This window comes from Staurois parvus, unplaced genomic scaffold, assembly GCF_062004578.1.
Source record: "Staurois parvus isolate SC_StPar_1 unplaced genomic scaffold, SC_StPar_1.0 ptg000019l, whole genome shotgun sequence".
Classification (NCBI taxonomy): domain Eukaryota; kingdom Metazoa; phylum Chordata; class Amphibia; order Anura; family Ranidae; genus Staurois; species Staurois parvus.
The window spans coordinates 18117253-18142000 of record NW_028317815.1 but is presented as its reverse complement, the minus strand read 5'-3'; the positions used below and the strand labels follow the sequence as shown (position 1 = coordinate 18142000).

Below are 24748 nucleotides of genomic sequence, written 5' to 3'. Positions count from 1 at the left end.
GGGGTGTGGTGTGTATGTGTGGTGTCTGTGTAGGGGGGTGTAGAGTTGTGTGTGTGTGTGGGGGGGGGGGAATTGCAGAGTTGTGTGTGTGGAGGGGGTTTGCAGAGTTGTGTGTGTGTGTGTGTGTGGAGGGGGTTTGCAGAGTTGTGTGTGTGTGTGTGTGGGGGGGGGGGGGGTGCAGTATGGTGGCACATACTGTAATATTTATGCTGGAACATCTGCAATCTTTATGGAGCATACTGTAATATTTGTGAAGGAGCATACTGTACTCTGACCATCCCTTGTGCCATGTCTGCAGTCTGTGCATGTCTCCTGTACCATGTCTGCAGTCTCTGACTGTCTCCTGTACTACTCCTGCAGTCTCTGACCCTCCCCTGTACTAACGTCAGTAACCTCTAGCAACCAATCACTGAGTGTGGACCAGTTCTTTATGTTTATACTATTAAAGGTTTTTTTTTTTAGATAAATCTATGTGTGTGTTTATTTGTTTTTTGGGCTGTTGTGGTGGAGAGCAAAATTGTAATTGGGAGCCCAAGAAAATCCCAGACTCTATTTAACCATACCCTCTTTTAGCCATACCCAACATTTAGAGTAATTTAAGCCACACCCACTTTTTAGCATGGTGTGCCACCATACTTTTGCCTCCAAGTCACACCCGCAATTGATGCCCCTCCCCTAATTTACATATTGCTCTGCCTACACTGGCTTTCTGGACATACAATAAAAAAAGTGTTCCTAAATTTTTTTTTGAAATGTTGGCAACTATGCTCATGGTATATGCAAAGCATAAAATAGAGGAAAAATAGTACTCTCTGTATATACTCAATTTAATAAACAAATGGCATAAAACACTCACATAAAACTAAAGCACAACAAGTGCTCAAATAGCACATTAAAATAACATCACATCATGTACTGTATAAAGCTGAACTTCAGGTAGATATAAAAGGCACAATTTAATGCAGCTCTGTATTTATTCATGTGTCATTTAATGCATATTTTAAACGCAAGTTGCCTATGTAACGATTATGCACAACAGAGACATGGAAGCTGTAAGTGACAGCCATCTTGTTAAGGTCTTAGCCATTTTTGTTTTTCATGAGCAGTAATCTTCCTCCCCTCCTCCTGAAACTGGAATGTGTAGCTGTAAGTTGTAACAATTTCAAAAGAGCCTCTTATCTTAATTAAAACACAAATAGAAGCCAGCTCCAGAGCTGTGAACAGCTAATTAGTCTTGGCAGGATGTCTGTTTTCAGGAACCATGAAAAACACTTTCCTCTGCCCTATTATAAAACAATAGCTCAGTCAAGAATCAAAAATGACCTGTAGGCCTTTAAGGTTCTAGGAATGCAGAGTGTGCCATAAAACGTCTATTCCACATGTAACAATTCCACATACAATTCACAGAATTCAACAGGAACAGGGCACATGAATAGTAGGTATATATTTGAATAGGGAATATCATACCGAACAAATCAAGGTCATACACGACTATGTTAGCAAATAGGAAAGAGGAGAAAGTAGTCTCTTCCCTCCTAGGTGACAAAGGTACGCTGTGTTTGGTATCCTGGGTACGAAATATAATTCTGAATATTAATATGCCAGTTGCAAGAATACCACCTGCACGTATTGGAAGTTATTAATATTAGTATGACACTGTAGTTGGGACTTAGTCATAAAATTGGTGACCTCCTAGCACCCATCCCCTAAACCGGATGATTGGTCAGTTGTTTTCAGGCGACACCTCTTTGATATCATAGAAAAGAAACTGACCGGATTTAGTAAGGGAGCTGTCGTTTAACATCAATAAAGAAACATCTTAACGGACTTGAGAGCCAAGGCAACATTTTTGCTCAGACAATTGGACTCCAAGAAAACCAAGGACTTTGCAAGTATTCTGCCTTCTTAACTCCTTTCTTTTATTTCTCTGTTGCTTTATTGTTCTCTTTATGTCTTTGTAACATCTTTTTCTGTAAATATTTTAATTGCACCATTTTGACCTTTTTAATAATAAACCCTATTTTGAAAAGTGTTGAACTGTCTCTAAAGCTTTTAATGCAAACTAAAGAATCCCTGTCTATTGAAGAGTGCTAATGTATGTAATAATCCTCTGAATATACCTGTCTGTGGTGACAGTGTGTGTTACAGATGCGTATGCTAAAATCATAGGGTTATTGCTAGGATTTGTGAGTTTCCTCTTTTTCTGTAAAAAGGCGGTGGTGGCAGTTTGAAGGGTTAATTGCGCAATTAACCTGACCCAGTGACAATCGCTGTCAGGCTGCTGGAACATAGATTGTGGTCCCGCAAGCTGGAAAATCTTTGTGCAGGGCGCAGCTGAGAGTGGTATTGTTACACAAGTGACAGCGCGGTGTGAGATTGGCTGGTCTTTAGTCACGAGTTGGTGAGAAGGGCAGGGGTCGGGCACCGCGTTGCATCACAGTATAAGCATCAAAATTCAACTTTGCATCAACCTCTTTCAGACTACTATGCGGCAGATCTCAGATTGGGGGGGGAGGAGCAGCACAAAGAGCCAGTGAGGAGTGCTGCAGTGCAAGAGGCATCTGGTGAGAGGTGAGAGCAGAGAGATGGGTTCATCAGTCTGCTGCTTCTCTTTTCACTGTGCCACAGCTAAGTAGAGACAAGACCTATAAGTAAAAGTAAAAAGTAGAGAAAGATCAAGTCTCTTCCCTTGCTGGACAGGGTTAGTGCTATGTAACAGAGCTGTATAAATCTAAGGAATGGATGGACAGAATTACTCCTCTTTTAGCAGGTAAAACAGCTGTCATTTGTATATTTCATCTGTGTGTTGACCTGTTTGTCTGGACTTCAGCTTTAAAGTGGTAATAAAGTCATTTATTAAAAACAAAATAGCTGGTCCCCTGGCAGGTTTAAGTCATAATGTACTAGTATGCACCTCATACTAGCACATTTTAACAGACTTACTTGCAAACGGATCCCTCCAGCGCAGTGCTGTCACAAGTCCCCCATCTTCCATGGTATTCTTTCCGGGTTTCGGATCTTCAGCTGCTTGAATGGCTGGGCATGTGCGTGGGAGTCACATCGCCACGGCACCGAGAGTGGCCCATAAGTGTGATCTCAGATGCACATGAGCAGCTCGGATCATATTACTCACTGTCAGGCAGGGGGGTCATTTATGACAGAAGAGACCACTAGGGTCTCTTCTGTTATAGTAACCCTGCCTGTCAGCAGATTTTCAATACCAAGACTTTACTACCACTTTAAAAGTTTATTTGTAAAACTAAGATTGCATGTAGATAGTACAAAAATATATCGGATAACACGTTAAAACACATAAAGTCCAAAAATTACAATTTACACAAAACAATTTTAGTTTTTTTTAACAGTTAAAATGTATATTTGTTTGAGAAGTGCACACAAATTATCTGTTACTAAAAATCCACTATGCTTCTCACTGAAGTGAGCAGACAATTCTGCACTGAAATCTCAGTTTTTTTTACTGTTGGTGGTAACGTCGGCCTATTGAACGACCGATTTTTCGTTTTTGTGTTAAAAAAACATCCGGTTTTCTCCCCGTCTATGGCCTGCATTAAGCAGAATTCTCACCAACACTGTTGTGAAACTGAATACACCATTGTTTATCTCTGTGTTTTTTTATTTTTATCCTCTGTGCCCATATTTACCCCACACTGTCCCATCTACTCACCCCATTACCATCATGCTCTGGTTTATACAGAATGCAGTAGCTGTGCTGTTTCCCTAGAAGTCACATTTGAAAGAACATATATGTCCACCTTCCCAGATCTCAAGAGCACTTTATAAGGAAAGTGTAATCAAAGTAACATCCATTTTGATTAGACAGATAAGGAACAAATATTTGACCTTTTGTTGTACCTAACAAAAGCCCTGCCCATGAATGGCTATGGTAACTGTTCCACTTACCTAAAACACAGAGACGTGGCCAAACGCCATCACCAGGATAGAATATATATTTATTTCTTTTTATGCTCAGTATTAATTACAGTTTATATTACATCTTTTTGGTTAGGTAAATATTATATACACACATAAAATTTTCAGCCAGCAAGTGGTGTGTTTGAAGTAACAGCTTTCTAATACATAAAGACGTCACAACTTTCTAATACATAAAGACGTCACAGCTTTCTAATACATAAAGACGTCACAGCTTTCTAATACATAAAGACGTCACAGCTTTCTAATACATAAAGACGTCACAGCTTTCTAATACATAAAGACGTCACAGCTTTCTAATACATAAAGACGTCACAGCTTTCTAATACATTTGTTTTGCAATAGAGCAGAAGAGGTCAAACTACATGCACACGAGTTGGAGGGGGAACTATATGCTCCTTTTCTAGCAGCAATAGGGCCATCCTAAAGGTAATGTATAGTTTTGTTTGGGAAAATATTATTTATTTTCATGTAGCGCTACCCTCTTGAGGGCCGCTGAGCTTTTGGGTCCCCCTAAGCTCTAAGCTAAGCCAGGCAACATGCATTTTCCACACTTTCATCCAAAGTCAGTAAAACAGAACTTAAGCTTGTTGTTGTTGTTTTTATTAGAAGTTAACAAATGTACTGTATATGGGATGCCCAAGGAAATGTAAAACTTTGAGGACAACTTCTGTGCAAAAAATGTGGACCAAAATCAGCAACAGTCTCTTTAAAGAGCACTGAATTCCTTTTGGTGCACCTCCTCAGACCCCAGATGAAACTCTCTTCAACCAACCGGCTGTCCTCAGGGTATTCCTGGGCAAGGGATTCCAGAATCTACTGTGAAACGGTCCCAGATGAGGAGTAATTTGGTATTGCACCTGACCACCCTCTCCCTTCTGTGGCCCAAGGGGGGTAGGAGTACTCACACTGTCCTGTAGCTTAGTGGGTTGCAGCTGCTTTCAGGCCTTATACTAGGTTTGCTCCTTCCCTGCTGACAGGCTGCCTTTCCAAGGAGACTTTAGGGCAGTGGAGATCCCTCTGTTTGCTTCAGCCTGTAGGTAGGCCCCCTCGATGGGGCCCCTTCCTAGGCTCCATGCTCCAGCACCTTCCTTCAGTCCATCTTCCACCTGAACACAACAACACCCTGTTACATGGGCTCTCTCACATTTAAGGGTAGCTCTTAGCCACCATGCCTGTCTTCCTTCCTGGGGATTGGCCAAGTTCCATTAAACATGCAAATCTAGGCCTCCTCCTCTCCCCGCCCCACTTCTAGAAAGTTCCCACAGTTTCTAGAAGGGTGGGAGGGCTCCAGAAGTCTGACTTGTAGAGCCTCTCAGCCTGCCCTGAGGTAACCTCAGTGCCTCACTCCCAGGCTGAATCATTCCAGGTTTCTACCAAGCCTCTGACTGTCACACAAAAATCCTATCTAAACTAGAGGGCTCTACATTTAAGTCTGAAAACTAAAGTTAGATTTTCCATTTTTAGTCAGGTAAATATGAAATAATGCTTATGAATGCCCATATTTACATTTCATGACAAAAAATTAACTCTTTACACCTTTTCGGTATAAACATATCTATTTATAAATCTGTTTTAAAAAAACGATTGTTTACCATGTTCATTAGCACAAATCTTAAATTTACATAGACAACTGAATAATCAGAGGAGTGTTCCCCTCTCCCTTGAGGTCTCTTCAGGTGGCCATACAGACGTTTGTTAGAGAATGTAGTTAGAAGGTGAACAGCTTTGTCTATGCTCTATCTTTAGAAAACCCACAATGCACTGTGAATACAGTGTAATGGCTGTACCCCATAATACTTGTTGATTTGTAAAATAAAGATTTTATGGAAATTCACAAAAATGTGTAAAACTTTGGTTTATAAAGCTATAGTATATCATATAAAACATTTGTTATATACATAAAAGATGAAATACAGCGCATATGGAACAGTTAGTGTCAAAGATACACCCTGTACTGGATGTATTTTTAGTACAAAGATTTTATTATTGTAATTTTAAAGAATTATAAAAAACATCAGTTTATAAACTTGTAAGTTAAATAACCATTAGGCTCCTTGTACACGTGGTCACGTAGGAGCCATGTGTCCCTCCTGGTTTTGTAGTGTGCCCAGAATGGACAGGTGCAATGTCCTGCCCCGCTGCATGCAGCCTGTCAAAGTCTATGGCACGTTGTGGCTGAACGCTGCACCTGTCACTCCCAGGTCCACTAAAATGCCAGAAGGGACACATTGAGGTGGATTTACTAAAACTGGAGAATGGGAAATCTGGTGCAGCCAATTGTAGCCAATCAGCATCTAACTTCAGCTAGTTCACTTAAGCTCTAACAAAAAAAATTGGAAGCTGATTGGTTTCTATGCAGAGATGAGTACACAGAATATAACTGGTTACTAACATTTATAGGTAACGTTGATCCAGGGAATATCCGATTGCCTTTCGGGGGATCAGGAAGGAATTTTTTTCCCCTGCAGGAGCAAATTGGATCATGCTTTGCTGGTTTGTTTTGCCTTCCTCTAGATCAACTGTGGGTGTAGGATTATAACTTTTTGTTTAATGGTTGAACTGGATGGACATTTGTCTTTAGTCAGCCAGACTAATTATGTCACCAGATTTTGCACTCTCCAGTTTTAGTTAATCAAACCCATTGCTAGGAGACAGACTAGGCAGGGGGACTTATGCTTAGTTTTGCTTGGAGATAAAATTTGACCCCAAAGAATCCAAGGATGACTTGATCCCTAATCTTCTAAACTGTATATATCCTGCATACAACTATAAATTAAACATAGGCTAACATGGATTATGCTTAATAAGAATCTGTCTTGTATGTTGGATAATAAACAACCTCAACTTGATGAAATCAGACAGCCCTGGGTAATCAAGCTAGAGGGGTAATAAGTGGCTTTAGCCAAGGGAAAAGCCTTCCTTATAAAACCACACCCCTCCTTACATTTTCTTTCTCCACTCTTCCACTTTCTTCATCTTTGTTCCATGGTCTTTTGCTCCCTCTCCTTGTTTTCAGGCAGAAAATCCTTTATGTTTGGTTATTTAATAATTGATGTATAAAGTAAGAAATAGCTTGCTCCTATAGCTTAGGATCTTGATGCTGATGTGCATTTTAGGATATGTTTTGCACCCAGAAATGTGTTTACCAAGATCAACAGAATGACCAGACTGAAACCCAGTAATCTGTACCAGTTATTCTATTAAAATGATTGCTTTTTTCAATAGATTTTTATTGGATTCACATATCACATAAATAACATGGTTCAAGGTTAACCACAAAGATAGGAAACTCTCCAGCTGTACATGCATAACACAAATGAGTAAGCAAGCACTGTACCCCAAGCAAAAGGCATGCAAACTATAAGGAGAATGGGATAAAGAGCAGATGTGCCACATAGCTAACCATGAATAACTGTACCCAGGTATATCTAGGTGAAAAGACTAAGGAGCAGAGGAAAGAAAAGCTAGAAAAAGGGTAGAAATACGGGAAAAGGGAGGTATAGGGGTTCGAGGCACACATGGATAAGGAAAACAGGAAAAAAAGGTACAAGTTAAATGATTGGGGCAACCAAAACAATAAAGAAATTCTTACATTTTATTATAATTATAACAGACATTTGTCAAAGGTAGGTGGGAGAAAATGTTTGATCCAAGGGGCTCAGATCTTGTCAAAGCTGACCGTTCTGTCTAATCATTTTGCTTTCAATTTTTCAAAACTCTTGGTCTCTTTAATACTGTTCTTCACTTCATGAAAACGCAGGACTAGAAAACTTGATGCCTTAGCAATAGTTTTTTTAGTGGCTGTAAAAATGAGTAATAAATAATTTAAATTGATAAGAGGAAGTGTCAGTTGGTCAAGTCGTGCTTTTCTTGGGTCTGGATGACAAAAAAAAAAAGAAAGGCAATGCAACCATTACATCTAAGAATTGACAAGCTGCAATTTAAATTTTTTTTGTTTTTGGGTTTATTTGGGCTTTAGGCAGGTGCTCTTAAATGATGTCTACATATATACCTTAGTCCACAGGACGGGTCACTGAACACTGCCACCATATTACATGTTATACTCAAAATTAGGGTATAAAAGGTGGAGTTAGCCTTAACTGATAAAACAAAAAAAAAATACATTTTAAAAAAACAACCTAACTTTTCATTAAAAATTCCTTTCTTTTGTTTTAGTTTGGTTTGTTGCTACAGTAGCATATCATGCCTGGAAAGAAAATGCTTCAAAAGCTCATATTTACAATCCCATTATTAACCAACAAATGGTATCACTTTAATTAAATAGACCCCCTAAATGTTCTCATAGATATGTATGAATATTCAGTATATATATTTTATATATATATATATATATATATATATTCTTTGCTTTGATTATTTCTAACATGGTGCTTTTTTTCTCTTTAAAGGTGGAGGCACATTGTTGTTTAATGGACTGCCTAACTCAACAACCGTTCAGGAAAACACCCCAGCTAGCACCAGAGTGTATTCATTCTCAGTCAATTCTACAATGGGCTTAAAAGCATCTCCTATAATAATAAACAGTAGTCCTCTCACTACAGCTTTTAGAGTTGATCCCAGTTCCCCCCTATATTATGTAAGTATTACTGCTTAGCATTTTTTTTTCTCGTTAACTAAATAATAATGGGCTGGTATTATGCATTTAATCATTCATGTCACTGCTGATTCCCTTATAGGTTCTATAAGACCCTTAACACCTGGATGACTTTTAACCTTTACGCTAATCGAAACTAGATAAGCTCAGCTTATATTTTCAACGTATTTGCAGAGATTCCATTACCAATTAAGAAGCCCATGAAATGAGAGTGTAAAGAGAAGGAAGCAGAGGGGCACCAGACTAAGTGCAGCATTAATAGTGGAGTTTATTAAAAAACATACAATTGGCAATTCACTGAAAAGTAGACAAAGACAGGCATGTCAATGTTATGTCCAGATCCCCTATGGGTGGTTGAAATCAGGCGGTCTGTGCGTAGCTGAGTTGTGGAGCAGGAGGAGCATCCTAGTGCGGGCGGCCGCCGCATTAATCAACATGGAAAGCAAGATGGCACCGTAGTGGACATGACGTCAGCAGAGAACATGATGATATAAATGGGTGGTAACGCGTTTCGAAGTTTCAACTTCTCTTCAGACCTGGAGGTCACGTCTGGTTCGGTGCCATCTTGCATTCCACGCTGGTTAATGCGACAGTCGGCCGCACTAGGATAGGATTGAACTCCTCCCTTATCCCACCAACAAGATAATAAATTCAGCAACACAGTCATGTTATAACAAACATCTCAAATAGTAAATTAATATGTAATAATAAGTTGAAATGTAAAACATTTGCCAGAAGCCCTCATCCCTTTGCTTCTGAAGTCAGGCTTAATTGTTCCATATCCTGACACCCACACACACTTTGTAAAAGAATGTATACAATTAGCTTGATTAGTAAAAAAATTCACAAAGGAAGTCTGGGGCCCCCTATGGCAGGGGGCCCTGGGCAATTTTTCTTTTTGCGCCCTTACAAATCCAGCACTGGTCAGCAGAAACTGAGCATGAGCTGTCGCTGACAGCTTGGTCAAAGTTTTGAGGGCACTGATGGAGCACTCTTCAAAACAACACAGTGACACATATGTGCTGCCTGAGTGTTAAGACCCAACTGCAATGCCACTGTATACAGTATATGCTAATTGCTGTCGTAAAGGGGTTGTTGTTTTTATCATCCTGGCTTTACTAAAATGTATTCACTGATCTCAAACAAGCATGTAGTCATTAAAGTCTGGAAAGTGTAAACTCATATGGTTATTCTTGTTATTGACCAATTATGCACTGGAGCCATAATCAGGATGATAGCAACAAAGTCTAAGCCTTTAACCGCCCCCCGCCCGCCATATAAGGTAATGACGGGCACAGGGCGGTTCTCTCGTTCTGGGAGGACGTCTTATGATATCCTCCCACTCTAACCGTACGTGTGCGGCTTTGGGAGCGCACAGCGCGGCGATTGGTGGTGCTCTGTGTCCCTCGTACACAGTGGATCACCGATCAACAGAAAGAGCCAAATATGTTGGCTCGGTCATGTGATCAGCTGTGTCCAATCACAGCTGATCGCATATAAATAGGGAAATACCGGTTATCGGCATATCTCTCCTCACAAGCTGTCACGCTGACAGCTCGAGAGGAGAGCTGGTAATCGGCATTCCTCGGAGGGGATATGTACACTGATCATCAGGGCACTGATGATCAGTGTTGCCCCAGCAGTACCACCTGTCAGTGCCCATCAATGCCAGCTGTCAGTGCTCATCAATGCTACCTGCCAGTGCCCATCAGTGCCACATCAATGCCACATATCAGTGTCTACCAGTGCACATCAATGTCACATATCAGTGCCCATCTGAGCTGCCTTTCAGTGTCACCTATCAGTGCCAGTCAGTGTCGCCTAACAGTGCCGCCTATCAGTGCCATATATGAGTGCTGCCTTTCAGTGCCCATCAGTGATGCCTGTCAATGCCCATCAGTGCCACCTACTAGTGCCTCCTCATCAGTGCCACCTATAAGTGCTCATCAGTGCAGCCTATCAGTGCCCATCACTGCAGCCTCATTAGGGCACATCAATGAAGGAGAAAAATCACTTATTTCCAAAATGTTATAACAAAAACTAAGAAAAAACTGTTTTTTTTTCAAAATTTCCAGTTGTTTTTGGTTTGTTTAGCAAAAAATAAAAAACCCAGGAGGTGATTAAATACCACCAAAATAAAGCTCTATCTGTCTCAAAAAAATTATAAAAATGTCATATGTGTGTAGTGTTGCATGACCGCGTGATTGTCATTCAAAGTGCAACAGCACTGAAAGCTGAAAACTGGCATTTGCAGGAAGGGGGTATAAGTGCCCTGTAGGCAAGTGGTTAAATGAAACAGCTATTACAACTTCCATATTTCTACCTTCATGTTTTCCCATTAAAACACACTTTAGCGTCAACCCAGGTGTGTTTACTACAGATTCTGAAGCCCCCTGCTGCTAAAAAAAATATGGTATCCTTATAACTGTTTCATGTAATACATATGATAAAGCTGATATTTCTTCGTATATACTGCATATTTATTTTCATAGCAATGTCATATTTATGCAGTAATAAAAAATAAAATAGGTACAATATACTAACTATACAGTATTGTACTGTTTAACCCCAACTGCATATTATTAAATGAATATTATATTGCTTTATGTATATATGTGCTGTGATGGTGTGAACGTGCTCTCACTTTATTGTAGGTAGTTGCAACTGGCAATCCAGTCCTTGATTTTGAAACAATGCCTAATAGCTTTGAATTACAAATATATATGGAAGACACGTCAGGAACAACTGAATTGCAAACATTAACTGTGCAGCTCACCAATGTAAACGAGCCTCCGGTATTCCTGGGCAACCTAGCAAATCAAGGTGTGTGTATTAACTTTCGGGCTAATTCATGTTGTAACACATATGGTAATGTTCACTGGCATGAGTTTTCACATAAAAGATCACATTTATCCCAATTGAGATAATGCAGGGCAAGGTATTCAAAATGCAGCACAAGGAGAACATGCACACTCTATACAGATAGGATCATTACTGGTATTTGAAGCCATGACCCTAGTGCTGCAAGGCAGGAGTGCTAACCACTAAGTCACTGTTCTGCAAGCATGCAGCCACTGTTTTCAAACAGAGCAGGGTCACCCACTGAGCCACATTAAGCCAGTTCATCAAGAACCCTCCAAAATTTGCGATGTGTGATAAAGCACCCCCTCTATTGTAGCAAAATGGTTCTGTATGGCTGTGTATCATACAAATAAATAAATAAATAAATAAATATGTGAACAGAACATTTGATTCATTACAGGATAAAAAGGCACAAAGCTATTGTTTCCTGGATTTTGTACAAACTGTAATGATTTTATTCTTACTATACAATTCATTTTTATTATAGTTGTGACGGTTTACATTGTTGAAGGATCACCTATTGGACCAATATATCAGGTTTTGGCATCTGACCCCGAAGATCCATCAAGTTCTCTAAAGGCAAGTGTTTGTTTGTTCACATAGTGATGGCACTGAGCAATCATTTTCTTTACCTAAGAAGTGGAAAACTAATAACAAAACATTCATTAGAGTTATAGCTGGAAATTACCACATTGTAAACGAAAAACAAAATGTAAGGATGACTACATACTAGGAATTATCTATAAGAACCATAGTTTACAGAAATGTAAAGGAAAATACTGTATATTAATGTCCAGCATTCATTTTTGTGTTCCTTAAGAAGTGCCATCTGCATTATAAGGATCTTTTTAAGTTGAAACACATTAACAAATTTTAAGTTTCTATTTCAGGTAAACTTAGGTCTAGCTCTCAGGTCTAGTTTATACAGTTTTGGAGAAAACAATACTGCAAACTACTTTTAGCATTTTTATTTTCTGTGTATATATATATATATATATTTATATATTGCCCAAAGTATTGGGACACCCCTCCAATTCATTGGATTCAGGTGTTCCAATCACCTTGATGGTCACAGGTGTATAAAATCAAGCACCTAGGCATGCAGACTGCTTCTACAAACATTTGTGAAAGAATGGGTTGCTCTCAGGAGATCAGTGAATTCAAGTGTGGTACCATGATAGGTTGCCATCTGTGCAATAATTCCATCTGTGAAATTTCCTTGCTACTAAATATTTCACAGTCAACTGTTAGTGGTATTATGACAAAGTGGAAGCAACGAGAACAACCGCAACTCAGCCATGAAGTGGTAGGCCACGTAAAATGACAGAGCGGGGTCAGTATACATTGCGCAGAAGTCGCCAACTTTCTGCAGAGTCAATACCTAAAGACCTACAAACTTCGTGTGGCCTTCAGATTAGCACAACAACAGTGTGTAGAGAGCTTTATTGAATGGGTTTCCATGTAGTAAAGCACGCTGCCACTGGACTCTAGAGCAGTGGAGATGTGTTCTCTGGAGTGATGAATCACGCTTCTCTGTCTGGCAATCCGATGGATGTGTCTGGGTTTGGCAGTTGCCAGGAGAATGGTACTTGCCTGACTGCATTGTGCCAAGTGTAAAATTTGGTGGAGGGGGAGATTATGGTGTGAGGTTGTTTTTCAGGGGTTGGGCTTGGTTCCAGTGAAGGGAACTCTTAAGGGTCAGAGACATTTTGGACAATTTCATGCTCCCAACTTTGTGGGAACAGTTTGGGGATGGCTCCTTCCTGTTACAACATTATTGCGCAACAGCGCACAAAGCAAGGTCCATAAAGGCATAGATGAGCGAGTTTGGGGTGGAAGAACTTGACTGGCCTGCACAGAATCCTGACCTCAACCCGATAGAACACCTTTGAGATGAATTAGAGTGGAGACTGTGAGCCAGGCCTTCTCATTCGACACCAGTGCCTGACCTCACAAATGCGCTTCAGGAAGAATGGTCAAACATTCCCATAGACACACTCCTAGACCTTGTGGACAGCCTTCCCAGAAGAGTTGAAGCTGTTATAGCTGCAAAGGGTGGGCCAATTCAATATTGAACCCTACGGACTAAGACTGGGATGCCAATAAAGTTCATGTGCGTGTAAAGGCAGGCATCCCAATACTTTTGGCAGTATATAGTGTATATGTATATCTATCTATCTATCTATCTATCTATCCATTCAGTCGTATCCGACCCTTGGCGATTGCATGGACCGTCACTCGTAAACAACTTTTTCCATGATCATCCACCTTACCAACCGCTCTGTATCTGCCACCCCTCTCTACTAATCCCTCCACTGGCTCCCAGTTGCCCAATGGATAAAATTCAAAACACTAACTATGACATACAAAGCCATCCACAACACTGCCCCAATTTACATATCCAAACTTATTTCAAAATATCACCCATACCGTACACTCCGCTAATTGCAAGACCTCCTACTCTCTAGCTCCCTTATCTCCTCCTCCCATGCTCGTCTCCAAGACTTCTCCAGGGCATCACCCATCCTCTGGAACTCCCTACCCCAATCTATCAGACTACCACCTACTACCACCTACCACCTACTCTACTTGCCTTTAGGCGATCATTAAAAACCTCTGCTAATATTGGGATCCTCTACGCTTCCAACCACTCCATCCCCCACAGTTTTATCTATTGTACCACTCACCCCTCCCTCCTAGATTGTAAGGTCCAAGGAGCAGGGCCCTCAATTCCCTCTTGTATTGAACTGCATTGTTACTGTATTGTCTCCCACTATAATGTAAAGCGCTGAGAAATCCGTTGGCGCTATATAAATCCTGTATAATAATAATAGTTTTAATTCTCTTAGCAATTATTTTAAAGGGTAGGTTGCCAAGTCTTTGTGTGTGTGTATATATATATATGTCATATCTGTCTATAATAAGTGTCCTGCAGGTTTTTACAGATTAGGGTTTGCCAACAAATACCCTAATTATTTTTTATTTATCACTTTGGGGAAGAGCTAGAACTTTGGTCAAGGTTTCATTGCTGTCTTTGTACCCGTTAGGGAGATGTTAGGTTTTATCAAAAAACATCAAACATTTTGAATTTTTTGGAATGTGTATTTCATTTTCTAATGGTTAGTCAGGTAAAAAAATCAAAGGAGAATGGAACAATTTTCTTGACTGAACAAAATTCTAACTGTGAATGTGTTTTTTCTTTAGGAGAAATTGCACACTCGTATATATTGTAATGAAACCGGTTTAATACATCTGGGATGCTATTCAAATAGCAGGTCTGAATGAAATTTTAATGGCTTTCAAATTAAAATTGGTTGACTAAACGATGGCAAGAATGTACATTCTAAAAATGTCCTTGCGAGAATTTTCGTACAAACATTAGTATGAAACTTTACTAGTATATGGCCAGTCTAAGTTTGAAGGTCTGTGAAATTCCACCTTTAACTGTTGTTACCAGAGCAAGCATCTCCATTTGTAGATTTTCCCCTCAGTCTTGTCCCTGTAACTGTTTCTTTTCTAAATCACAATAGACAAATATTCATATGCTTAATTTGAATAAACTGATAAGTATTATCCTGAAAGTGAAATAAACAACTTCACTGGCTTAATAATAAGATAAAAAGTTTCTGTAACAAGATGAGTAAGGATATAGGGGTATATTTATTATCATCAGGCATATCAGACATGTTCCCTTGCCTGGATTATCCAGTATTTGCAGCTATTGGCGGTTATTTACTAAAACTGGAGAGTGCAAAATCTGGTGCAGCTCTGCATGGAAACCAATCAGATTTCATGTTTTAGTGCCAAAGCTTAACTGAACAAGTTGAAGTTAGAAGCTGATTGGCTACCATGCACAGCTGCACCAAATTCTGAGTGTTCCAGTTTTAGTAAATCTCCCCCCATTATGTCTGCACTTTGGGTAAGTTTTTGTCATCCATGATGGGAGAAGAGGGCCAGTGCTGGTGAATGTAAACGAGGAAAGAGCTTGAGGGAGTGTGGAAGGAACCCCATTGAAGACAATGAGTGAATCACATAAAATAAATAATTTACCCTCTCCAAATGGAAACTGTGCAGAAAATAATCAATTCTGGTTTAGTAACATTTGTCATGTTATAAATACTGTGAATTTTACTCGGACTTGTATTGCCTGAAGACAAATGTATGGCACATTATTATTATTATACAGGATTTATTTAGTGCCAACAGTTTGCTCAGAGCTTTACAGTATAACGGGAGACAATACAGCAAAAATACAGTTCAATACAAGAGGGAAAGGAGGGCCTGATCCAGGGAGCTTACAATCTAGGAGGGAGGGGCTAGTGGTACAAAAGGTAGTAACTGTGGGGGATGGACTGGTTGGAAGCGTAGACGATTCTATTATTAGCTGAGGGCAGGATAGGCTTCCCTGAAGAGATAGGTTTTCAGAGATTGCCTAAAAGTTAGCAGAGTAGGCGATAGTCTGATAAATTGGGGTAGAGAGTTCCAGAGGATGGGGGAAGCTCTGGAGAAGTCCTGGAGATGAGCATGGGAGGAGGAGACAAGGAAGCAAGAGAGCAGGAGGTCTTGCGAGGAGCGGAGAGTACGGTTTGGGTGATATTTAGAGACAAGATCGTTGTCAAATTAACTGCAATCTGACAAACGTGCTTAATAACTACAGTGGATGACCTCTGAATGTTTGGTGAATAAGTGTTGAATAATCCTTAAATTGATAATTTGCTTATCTGTAAATTTGCCATGTGGTTAAAAATGTTATAACTGTTCACAATATCTCAGGCCATATATGACTGTTATTGACTGCCTTTACCAATGACAATAAAAAGTATTACTTGAAATATTTTGCAGTTCTCACTGACTCCTGCTTCTGCCCCATTTACTCTGTCATCTACTACCCTGGGAGACATTCAGTCTACAAAAATATTTGATTATGAGACTGATCCAAACAGGTAAACATCCAGAATTCTTTTATTTACAAAAATTGAGGTTCATGCACTCCGGAGCAAAGCTTATTCCAAGTGATTTCAATGCTTTTTTTTTAAGCTAGAATCACACAATTGGGATCTGATTTTTCATCTGATTTACAGTGTGCTTATGTAGTGCAAATTAGATGCATCTTGGATGTGGTTTTCATATTCTATGGGGCCAAAACTTCCATGGAATCTCACCATAGTAGTACAGGAGCCTTTTCCAAATTCAAGCCATGCTGAGTTGCATTGATGTGAATGGACACCATTGAAAACAACCCGATTTCCATTGTCATGTGATTCTGTATGACTCAAGTCACATCTGAATGCACACTAGTGTGAATGGAGCCTTAATGTTTTATAAGTGTTTTACAAATGTCTTAAAAGCTTTGGTCAAGTGTGTTTCCATTTGTCTAAAGCAGTGGTTTCCAAACTGCAGCCTGGGGTCCAGATGTGGCCCTTTGTTTGCTTTTATCTGGCCCTTGGGGCACTATTTTCTTCCACTGCTACCAACAAAGTGGCATAATTACTTGTACTGACACCAATGAAGAGGCAGAATAACTCCCAATGACAACAACAATAGATCAAAGTTCCACCCAATGACACTGAAGATGAGTCACAATTCCTCTCAATGACACCAATAATAGGGACACTTCTTCCCAATCAGATCAACAATGGGGCACTATTCCTGTCACTGGCACCAATGATGGAGGACAATTACTCCCACTGACACCAAAGATGGAGCATTGCTTATTCCATGGTTGTCGGGACCTTTCCTATTTCCAGTGACCAAAGTTCTGGGCCCCCTTACGTCTGAAGCACAGCAAACTGGCCCTTCGAGTGTTTAGAGTAAAGCTTTAAGTGATTGCTTTCTGGGCTGGGCAAAGGGACAAAAAATCTATAGGAGGAGAGGAATTTTTCAGGTGATATGTGTGTGTCCTGCATTCACAAGCACATCCACTGAATTCCATGGAGGCAAAATACTTAAATATGCTAAAAAAAAGAGAAAAACTGATGTACATTTTTTTAGCCTAGGGCATAGAGCATAACGTGACGGAGTGTACAAAATGTGAATTTTGCATATTGAGCATATAGTCAGATGTAGTGAAAGAACCTAAAAGGCATTCAAGTGTGAATAGGGGCTCCAAGAGAGCCATAAAATGAACACAAATAAACACACTTTTTCTCTTCAACAGTTATTCTTTGACTGTGACAGTGATGGACTCAGGAGGACTGTATGTAAATGGCAGTCTGACAGTGTTTATAACGAACATCAATGATGAAACACCATACTTCATTACGTATGTACCTTGGAAAAAAATGATACAGAATAGATTTTTATAATGGAAAAATTGTATTGTTGGATAGATAATGAAACATCAGCAACAGTATCTGTTGGAACACATTTTGTGAGAAAGCCAGACATTTGTCAGAAATGGCGGACCAAATATTTCTTAGTACTTTGTAAATGTAGCATGCGTAGTGGCTTTTTACTGACTGTCCCTGGAATTCGTAAAGAGCATCCAAGACACTCTTTAGAACAGATGTCAGTGTAGGCGATACACCAGTGAGTGGGGTTTATTTAATAAAGCTGGAGAGTGCAAAATCAGGCTGACTTCTGCATAGAAAGCAAGCAGCTTGTTCAATTAAGCATTGGCAGAAAAAACTTGAAGCTGATTAGTTTCTATGCAAAAGTGAACCTACTTTTTCACTCTCCAGCTTTAGTAAATAATGTGAGTAGAGTGTGGAGGCACACTGGGGTTTATTTACTAAATCCGGAGAGTGCAAAATCAGGCTCACTTTTGCAAAGAAACTAATCAGCTTCCAGGTTTTATTGCCAAAGCTTAATTGAATGAGCTGGGGTTAGAAGCTGATTGGTTTCTATGCAGAAGTGAGCCTGATTTTGCACGCTCCAGCTTTAGTAAATAACCCCCACTGAGTGTTAGGTGTCTGTCCATATGGACACTCTGACCTTAAAAGGGACCCTCAGTACAGCGGTACCCCCTCCCACCTCTGCAGCTGTCACACAGACAGTGCAGCGGTTGAGCAGTTCTGTACTGGGGGGGGGGTGGAGACTGATGGGGATTTACAGATACTAGTTTCCCATCAGGGCCTCTATGATTGACAGCAGACAGTGGGCAGATCTTTAGCCAATAGACAGCCTGCTATGGCTAAAGAATCAGCTCACTGTCTGTCGATTTGTCGATTACAAGGTAGGTAGAACCTGATGGAGAACTGTAGGGTCATTGGCTGTTAGGAGCCTGTTGGTTGTGAGCCTGACAGCTTCCTTAATAACCAGTGACAGGGAGGGAGTAGCAGTGGTGAATATTCCACTCTGCTACTCTGTAGGCACTCTGCTACTCTGTAGGCACTCTGCTTGTCTCTTCATGGCAGTTAAGATTAGGTCTTAATTACCTCCTGTTTCTTTATCTACGAACTGGAGGTAATTATTTTTTAACATGGTGCATTAATAGCAACACTTTGTAAAAGTGGTGCTATTAAGAACTACCTAAATCTGCAGCATGTATTGGTAAAGTTACCAAAATGGGCAGTAGAGATTTTTTAATTTGGTGTGGGACATTTTCAACAGGTAAAGAAATGTTTGCCACAAGCCATTTTAAAGGGCCATAGCGCTGAAAACAGTTCTTATTTGTGGGATTCTATTCTTGGGAGTTGTTTCTTGGTGGGATTCCTTACTTCTTTATTTTATATATGGGAAAGGAAAATTGATTTATGCCTTTTTTATTTATTTCAGAACAACCACTTCATTTTCCATTCCTGAAGAACAAAGTCCAGGAACTATCCTTACCAATATTATAGCAGTGGACCCAGATGTTGGCTTTGTTAGTATACTGTACTACAGCATCACCACACCAAACCAGTATTTCTCCATCAATGAATGTAAGATCCCATCTACATTTTTTCTCTATATAATACTAACAATTATTTATTAAAAACATACATATCATTAGAAATCAGGAATTCACACTTATGAATAGCATTATAAGGAATCAGCCAACCACCATGACTACAATATTGCACATGCCCTTTTTATTTCTTCTTCAAGACTGCCACCTTATCTTATAAGGCCAGTTTGTCCAAGGTAGCTGAGAAAGGTAAGTTGGTAGCAGCTTATTCTCACAGTAGGGACACCCACACCAGACAAATCAAAGGGTAAGATCAACCCACCTAGGAGAGACAAGCCTAATGTAAAATTTGCTTTTAAGTTCTTATATAAAATAAATTATGAAAACTGAAAGGAAAAGCGTTACATGCAGTATTTACTGGTGAGGTGTGATGACAATGACTTATGGAACCTAGAAAGATGTGCTATGTCAAGCAAGAGGATCAGAAGAATAAACAGAACAGAATCAGGAACATCAAGTAGAACCTGCAAGTGGTTCAGTACATGACATAATTGAGATAGTTTGACTCTGGTGGTTTGGGCATATAAATAGGATAACAAAAGACAATCTGCCCACACAAGCATGTGAGGTACTTTGTGAGAGAACATGAGCAAGAGGAAAGTTGAATTTAAAAAAAGAAATAAATAGTTGAAGAGCCAAGAACTAACCAGGATACATAATTGCAATAAATCAAGGCTGAATTGCTAGGTTTTTTTGCCAACCATTCTTAATTTAAATCTGGGACATGTCAATTTTGAGTCCACTGTCTTCAATTTTCATACTTTATATTTTAGTGACTGGTACAATTCAGATTGCCAAGACGATAGACCGTGATGCTGACCCATTCAGGCTTAATCCAGTTATAACATTACAAATCAAAGTTATTGATAGTCCAGGTACAGTCCATGCAAACTATACAACTATAACCATCACCATTCAGGATATAAATGACAACCCACCAGTTTGCGATCCATATGCATTCAGGTAAGATATAAAATAATGTATCATGCATTCTTTTGAACTTTGCACATGTGTGACTTGTATATGCACATTTCTATAACAATGTATATTAGCTACACTTTTCTCCAGGATTATTACAGTTGTTTATTGCCAGACCTATTCATTATTAGTATGGCCTTTGAAAATAGTTATGTAAAAATAAAAAAGTTTATAATGATTTTCCACGGTGGATGGTATGATGATATTGAGGCAAAAGACCCCTTCAAATTGAGTGTCAAATGGGATGCTGTCTTGACAATTTGTAGCTCTGTGACATTCTATCTAGAGATGAGCGAATTTCTCAAAAATTCGATTCGGCTGATTCGGCGAATTCCAGTGTGAAATTCGATTCGATGCGAATTTCTTCGCTACGAAGATGACTTATAAAAAGGGTTTCTAGGCTTCAGAGAGCCTTTAAATTAGTGCAGAACACTGTACCTTTAATTTAAATGCCCTTGGAGATGAGGAAAGAGAAGGAGAAGGAGAAGGAGAAGGATGAGAAGAAGGAGAAGGAGAAGGATGAGAAGAAGGAGAAGGAGAAGGATGAGAAGAAGGAGAAGGAGAAGGATGAGAAGAAGGAGAAGGAGAAGGATGAGAAGAAGGAGAAGGAGAAGGATGAGAAGAAGGAGAAGGATGAGGAGAAGGAGAAGGATGAGAAGAAGGAGAAGGATGAGAAGAAGGAGAAGGAGAAGGATGAGAAGAAGGAGAAGGATGAGAAGAAGGAGAAGGAGAAGGATGAGAAGATGGAGAAGGAGAAGGATGAGAAGAAGGAGAAGGAGAAGGATGAGAAGAAGGAGAAGGAGAAGGATGAGAAGAAGGAGAAGGAGAAGGATGAGAAGAAGGAGAAGGATGAGAAGAAGGAGAAGGAGAAGGATGAGAAGAAGGAGAAGGAGAAGGATGAGAAGAAGGAGAAGGATGAGAAGAAGGAGAAGGAGAAGGATGAGAAGAAGGAGAAGGAGAAGGATGAGAAGAAGGAGAAGGATGAGAAGAAGGAGAAGGATGAGAAGAAGGATGAGAAGAAGGATGAGAAGAAGGATGAGAAGAAGGAGAAGGATGAGAAGAAGGACAGTTCTGTGACAGTTTCTGTCTATTTCTGACAGTTCTGGGACATTCACTCCATACAGCTGTTTCAACCGCTGTATGGAGGGAATGTCATGGAACTGTCAGAGTCCCAGAACTGTCATTAATAGTCTATTTCTGACAGTTCCATGACATTCCCTCCATACAGCGGTTGAAACAGCTGTATGGAGTGAATGTCCCAGAACTGTCAGAAATAGACTATTTATGACAGTTCTGGGACATTCACTCCATACAGCGGTTGAAACATTGTATCTATTTTTTTCCATAAATGACATTCTGCAGATACACTTAGAGGAGCGCTGCAGATACACTTTTTGCCGGCTTGGAATTATTCTTATTTTCATCCTACTTCTTCTTTTTCTTCTTATGAGGATGAGGATGAGGATGAAGAAGAAGAAGTAGGATGAAAATAAGATTAATTCCAAGCCGGCAAAAAGTGTATCTGCAGCGCTCCTCTAAGTGTATTTGCAGAATGTCATTTATGGAAAAAAATAGATACAATGTTTCAACCGCTGTATGGAAGGACAGTCCCAGAACTGTCAGAAATAGTCTATTTCTGACAGTTCTGGGACATTCACTCCATACAGCTGTTTCAGAAATAGACTATTAATGACAGTTCTGGGACTGTCCTTCCATACAGCGGTTGAAACATTGTATCTATTTGTTTCCATAAATGGATCCATTTATGGAAACAAATAGATACAATGTTTCAACCGCTGTATGGAAGGACAGTCCCAGAACTGTCATTAATAGTCTATTTCTGACAGTTCTATGACATTCCCTCCATACAGCGGTTGAAACAGCTGTATGGAGTGAATGTCCCAGAACTGTCAGAAATAGACTATTTCTGACAGTTCTGGGACTGTCCTTCCATACAGCGGTTGAAACATTGTATGTATTTGTTTCCATAAATGGATCCATTTATGGAAACAAATACATACAATGTTTCAACCGCTGTATGGAAGGACAGTCCCAGAACTGTCATTAATAGTCTATTTCTGACAGTTCCATGACATTCCCTCCATACAGCGGTTGAAACAGCTGTATGGAGTGATTGTCCCAGAACTGTCAGAAATAGTCTATTTCTGACAGTTCTGGGACATTCACTCCATACAGCTGTTTCAACCGCTGTATGGAGGGAATGTCATGGAACTGTCAGAAATAGACTATTAATGACAGTTCTGGGACTGTCCTTCCATACAGCGGTTGAAACATTGTATGTATTTGTTTCCATAAATGGATCCATTTATGGAAACAAATACATACAATGTTTCAACCACTGTATGGAAGGACAGTCCCAGAACTGTCATTAATAGTCTATTTCTGACAGTTCTATGACATTCCCTCCATACAGCGGTTGAAACAGCTGTATGGAGTGAATGTCCCAGAACTGTCAGAAATAGACTATTTATGACAGTTCTGGGACTGTCCTTCCATACAGCGGTTGAAACATTGTATCTATTTTTTTCCATAAATGACATTCTGCAAATACACTTAGAGGAGCGCTGCAGATACACTTTTTGCCGGCTTGGAATTAATCTTATTTTCATCCTACTTCTTCTTCTTCATCCTCATCCTCATAAGAAGAAAAAGAAGAAGTAGGATGAAAATAAGAATAATTCCAAGCCGGCAAAAAGTGTATCTGCAGCGCTCCTCTAAGTGTATCTGCAGAATGTCATTTATGGAAAAAAATAGATACAATGTTTCAACCGCTGTATGGAGTGAATGTCCCAGAACTGTCATAAATAGTCTATTTCTGACAGTTCTGGGACATTCACTCCATACAGCTGTTTCAACCGCTGTATGGAGGGAATGTCATAGAACTGTCAGAAATAGACTATTAATGACAGTTCTGGGACTGTCCTTCCATACAGCGGTTGAAACATTGTATCTATTTGTTTCCATAAATGGATCCATTTCTATGACAGTTCTATGACATTCCCTCCATACAGCGGTTGAAACAGCTGTATGGAGTGAATGTCCTAGAACTGTCAGAAATAGACTATTTCTGACAGTTCTGGGACTGTCCTTCCATACAGCGGTTGAAACATTGTATGTATTTGTTTCCATAAATGGATCCATTTATGGAAACAAATACATACAATGTTTCAACCGCTGTATGGAAGGACAGTCCCAGAACTGTCATTAATAGTCTATTTCTGACAGTTCCATGACATTCCCTCCATACAGCGGTTGAAACAGCTGTATGGAGTGATTGTCCCAGAACTGTCAGAAATAGTCTATTTCTGACAGTTCTGGGACATTCACTCCATACAGCTGTTTCAACCGCTGTATGACATTCCCTCCATACAGCGGTTGAAACAGCTGTATGGAGTGATTCTGCCCTTCCATACAGCGGTTGAAACATTGTATGTATTTGTTTCCATAAATGGATCCATTTATGGAAACAAATACATACAATGTTTCAACCGCTGTATGGAAGGACAGTCCCAGAACTGTCATTAATAGTCTATTTCTGACAGTTCCATGACATTCCCTCCATACAGCGGTTGAAACAGCTGTATGGAGTGATTGTCCCAGAACTGTCAGAAATAGTCTATTTCTGACAGTTCTGGGACATTCACTCCATACAGCTGTTTCAACCGCTGTATGGAGGGAATGTCATGGAACTGTCAGAAATAGACTATTAATGACAGTTCTGGGACTGTCCTTCCATACAGCGGTTGAAACATTGTATGTATTTGTTTCCATAAATGGATCCATTTATGGAAACAAATACATACAATGTTTCAACCGCTGTATGGAAGGACAGTCCCAGAACTGTCATTAATAGTCTATTTCTGACAGTTCTATGACATTCCCTCCATACAGCGGTTGAAACAGCTGTATGGAGTGAATGTCCCAGAACTGTCAGAAATAGACTATTTATGACAGTTCTGGGACTGTCCTTCCATACAGCGGTTGAAACATTGTATCTATTTTTTTCCATAAATGACATTCTGCAAATACACTTAGAGGAGCGCTGCAGATACACTTTTTGCCGGCTTGGAATTAATCTTATTTTCATCCTACTTCTTCTTCTTCATCCTCATCCTCATAAGAAGAAAAAGAAGAAGTAGGATGAAAATAAGAATAATTCCAAGCCGGTTGAAACAGCTGTATGGAGTGAATGTCCTAGAACTGTCAGAAATAGACTATTTCTGACAGTTCTGGGACATTCCCTCCATACAGCGGTTTCCGGCAAAAAGTGTATGTGCAGAGTTCCTCTATTCTGCAGATACACTTAGAGGAGCTCTGCAGATACACTTAGAGGAGCTCTGCACATACACTTTTTGCCGGCTTGGAATTATTCTTATTTTCATCCTACTTCTTCTTCTTCTTCTTCTTCTTCATCCTCATCCTCTTCTTCT

General features: G+C 39.8%; 1 protein-coding gene across 1 annotated transcript in view; it reads left to right on the top strand.

Moving 5' to 3' along the window:
• CDHR3 (cadherin related family member 3) overlaps positions 1 to 24748 on the top strand; it is a 74135-nt gene that overhangs the window by 12012 nt on the left and 37375 nt on the right. Inside the window, exons 2-8 of the mRNA XM_089685301.1 lie at positions 8364 to 8551; positions 11224 to 11392; positions 11919 to 12010; positions 16274 to 16374; positions 17589 to 17693; positions 19148 to 19293; positions 20093 to 20282. Of these exons, the coding sequence (XP_089541427.1) occupies positions 8364 to 8551; positions 11224 to 11392; positions 11919 to 12010; positions 16274 to 16374; positions 17589 to 17693; positions 19148 to 19293; positions 20093 to 20282 (991 nt within the window). The remainder of the gene's footprint in view (positions 1 to 8363; positions 8552 to 11223; positions 11393 to 11918; positions 12011 to 16273; positions 16375 to 17588; positions 17694 to 19147; positions 19294 to 20092; positions 20283 to 24748) is intronic.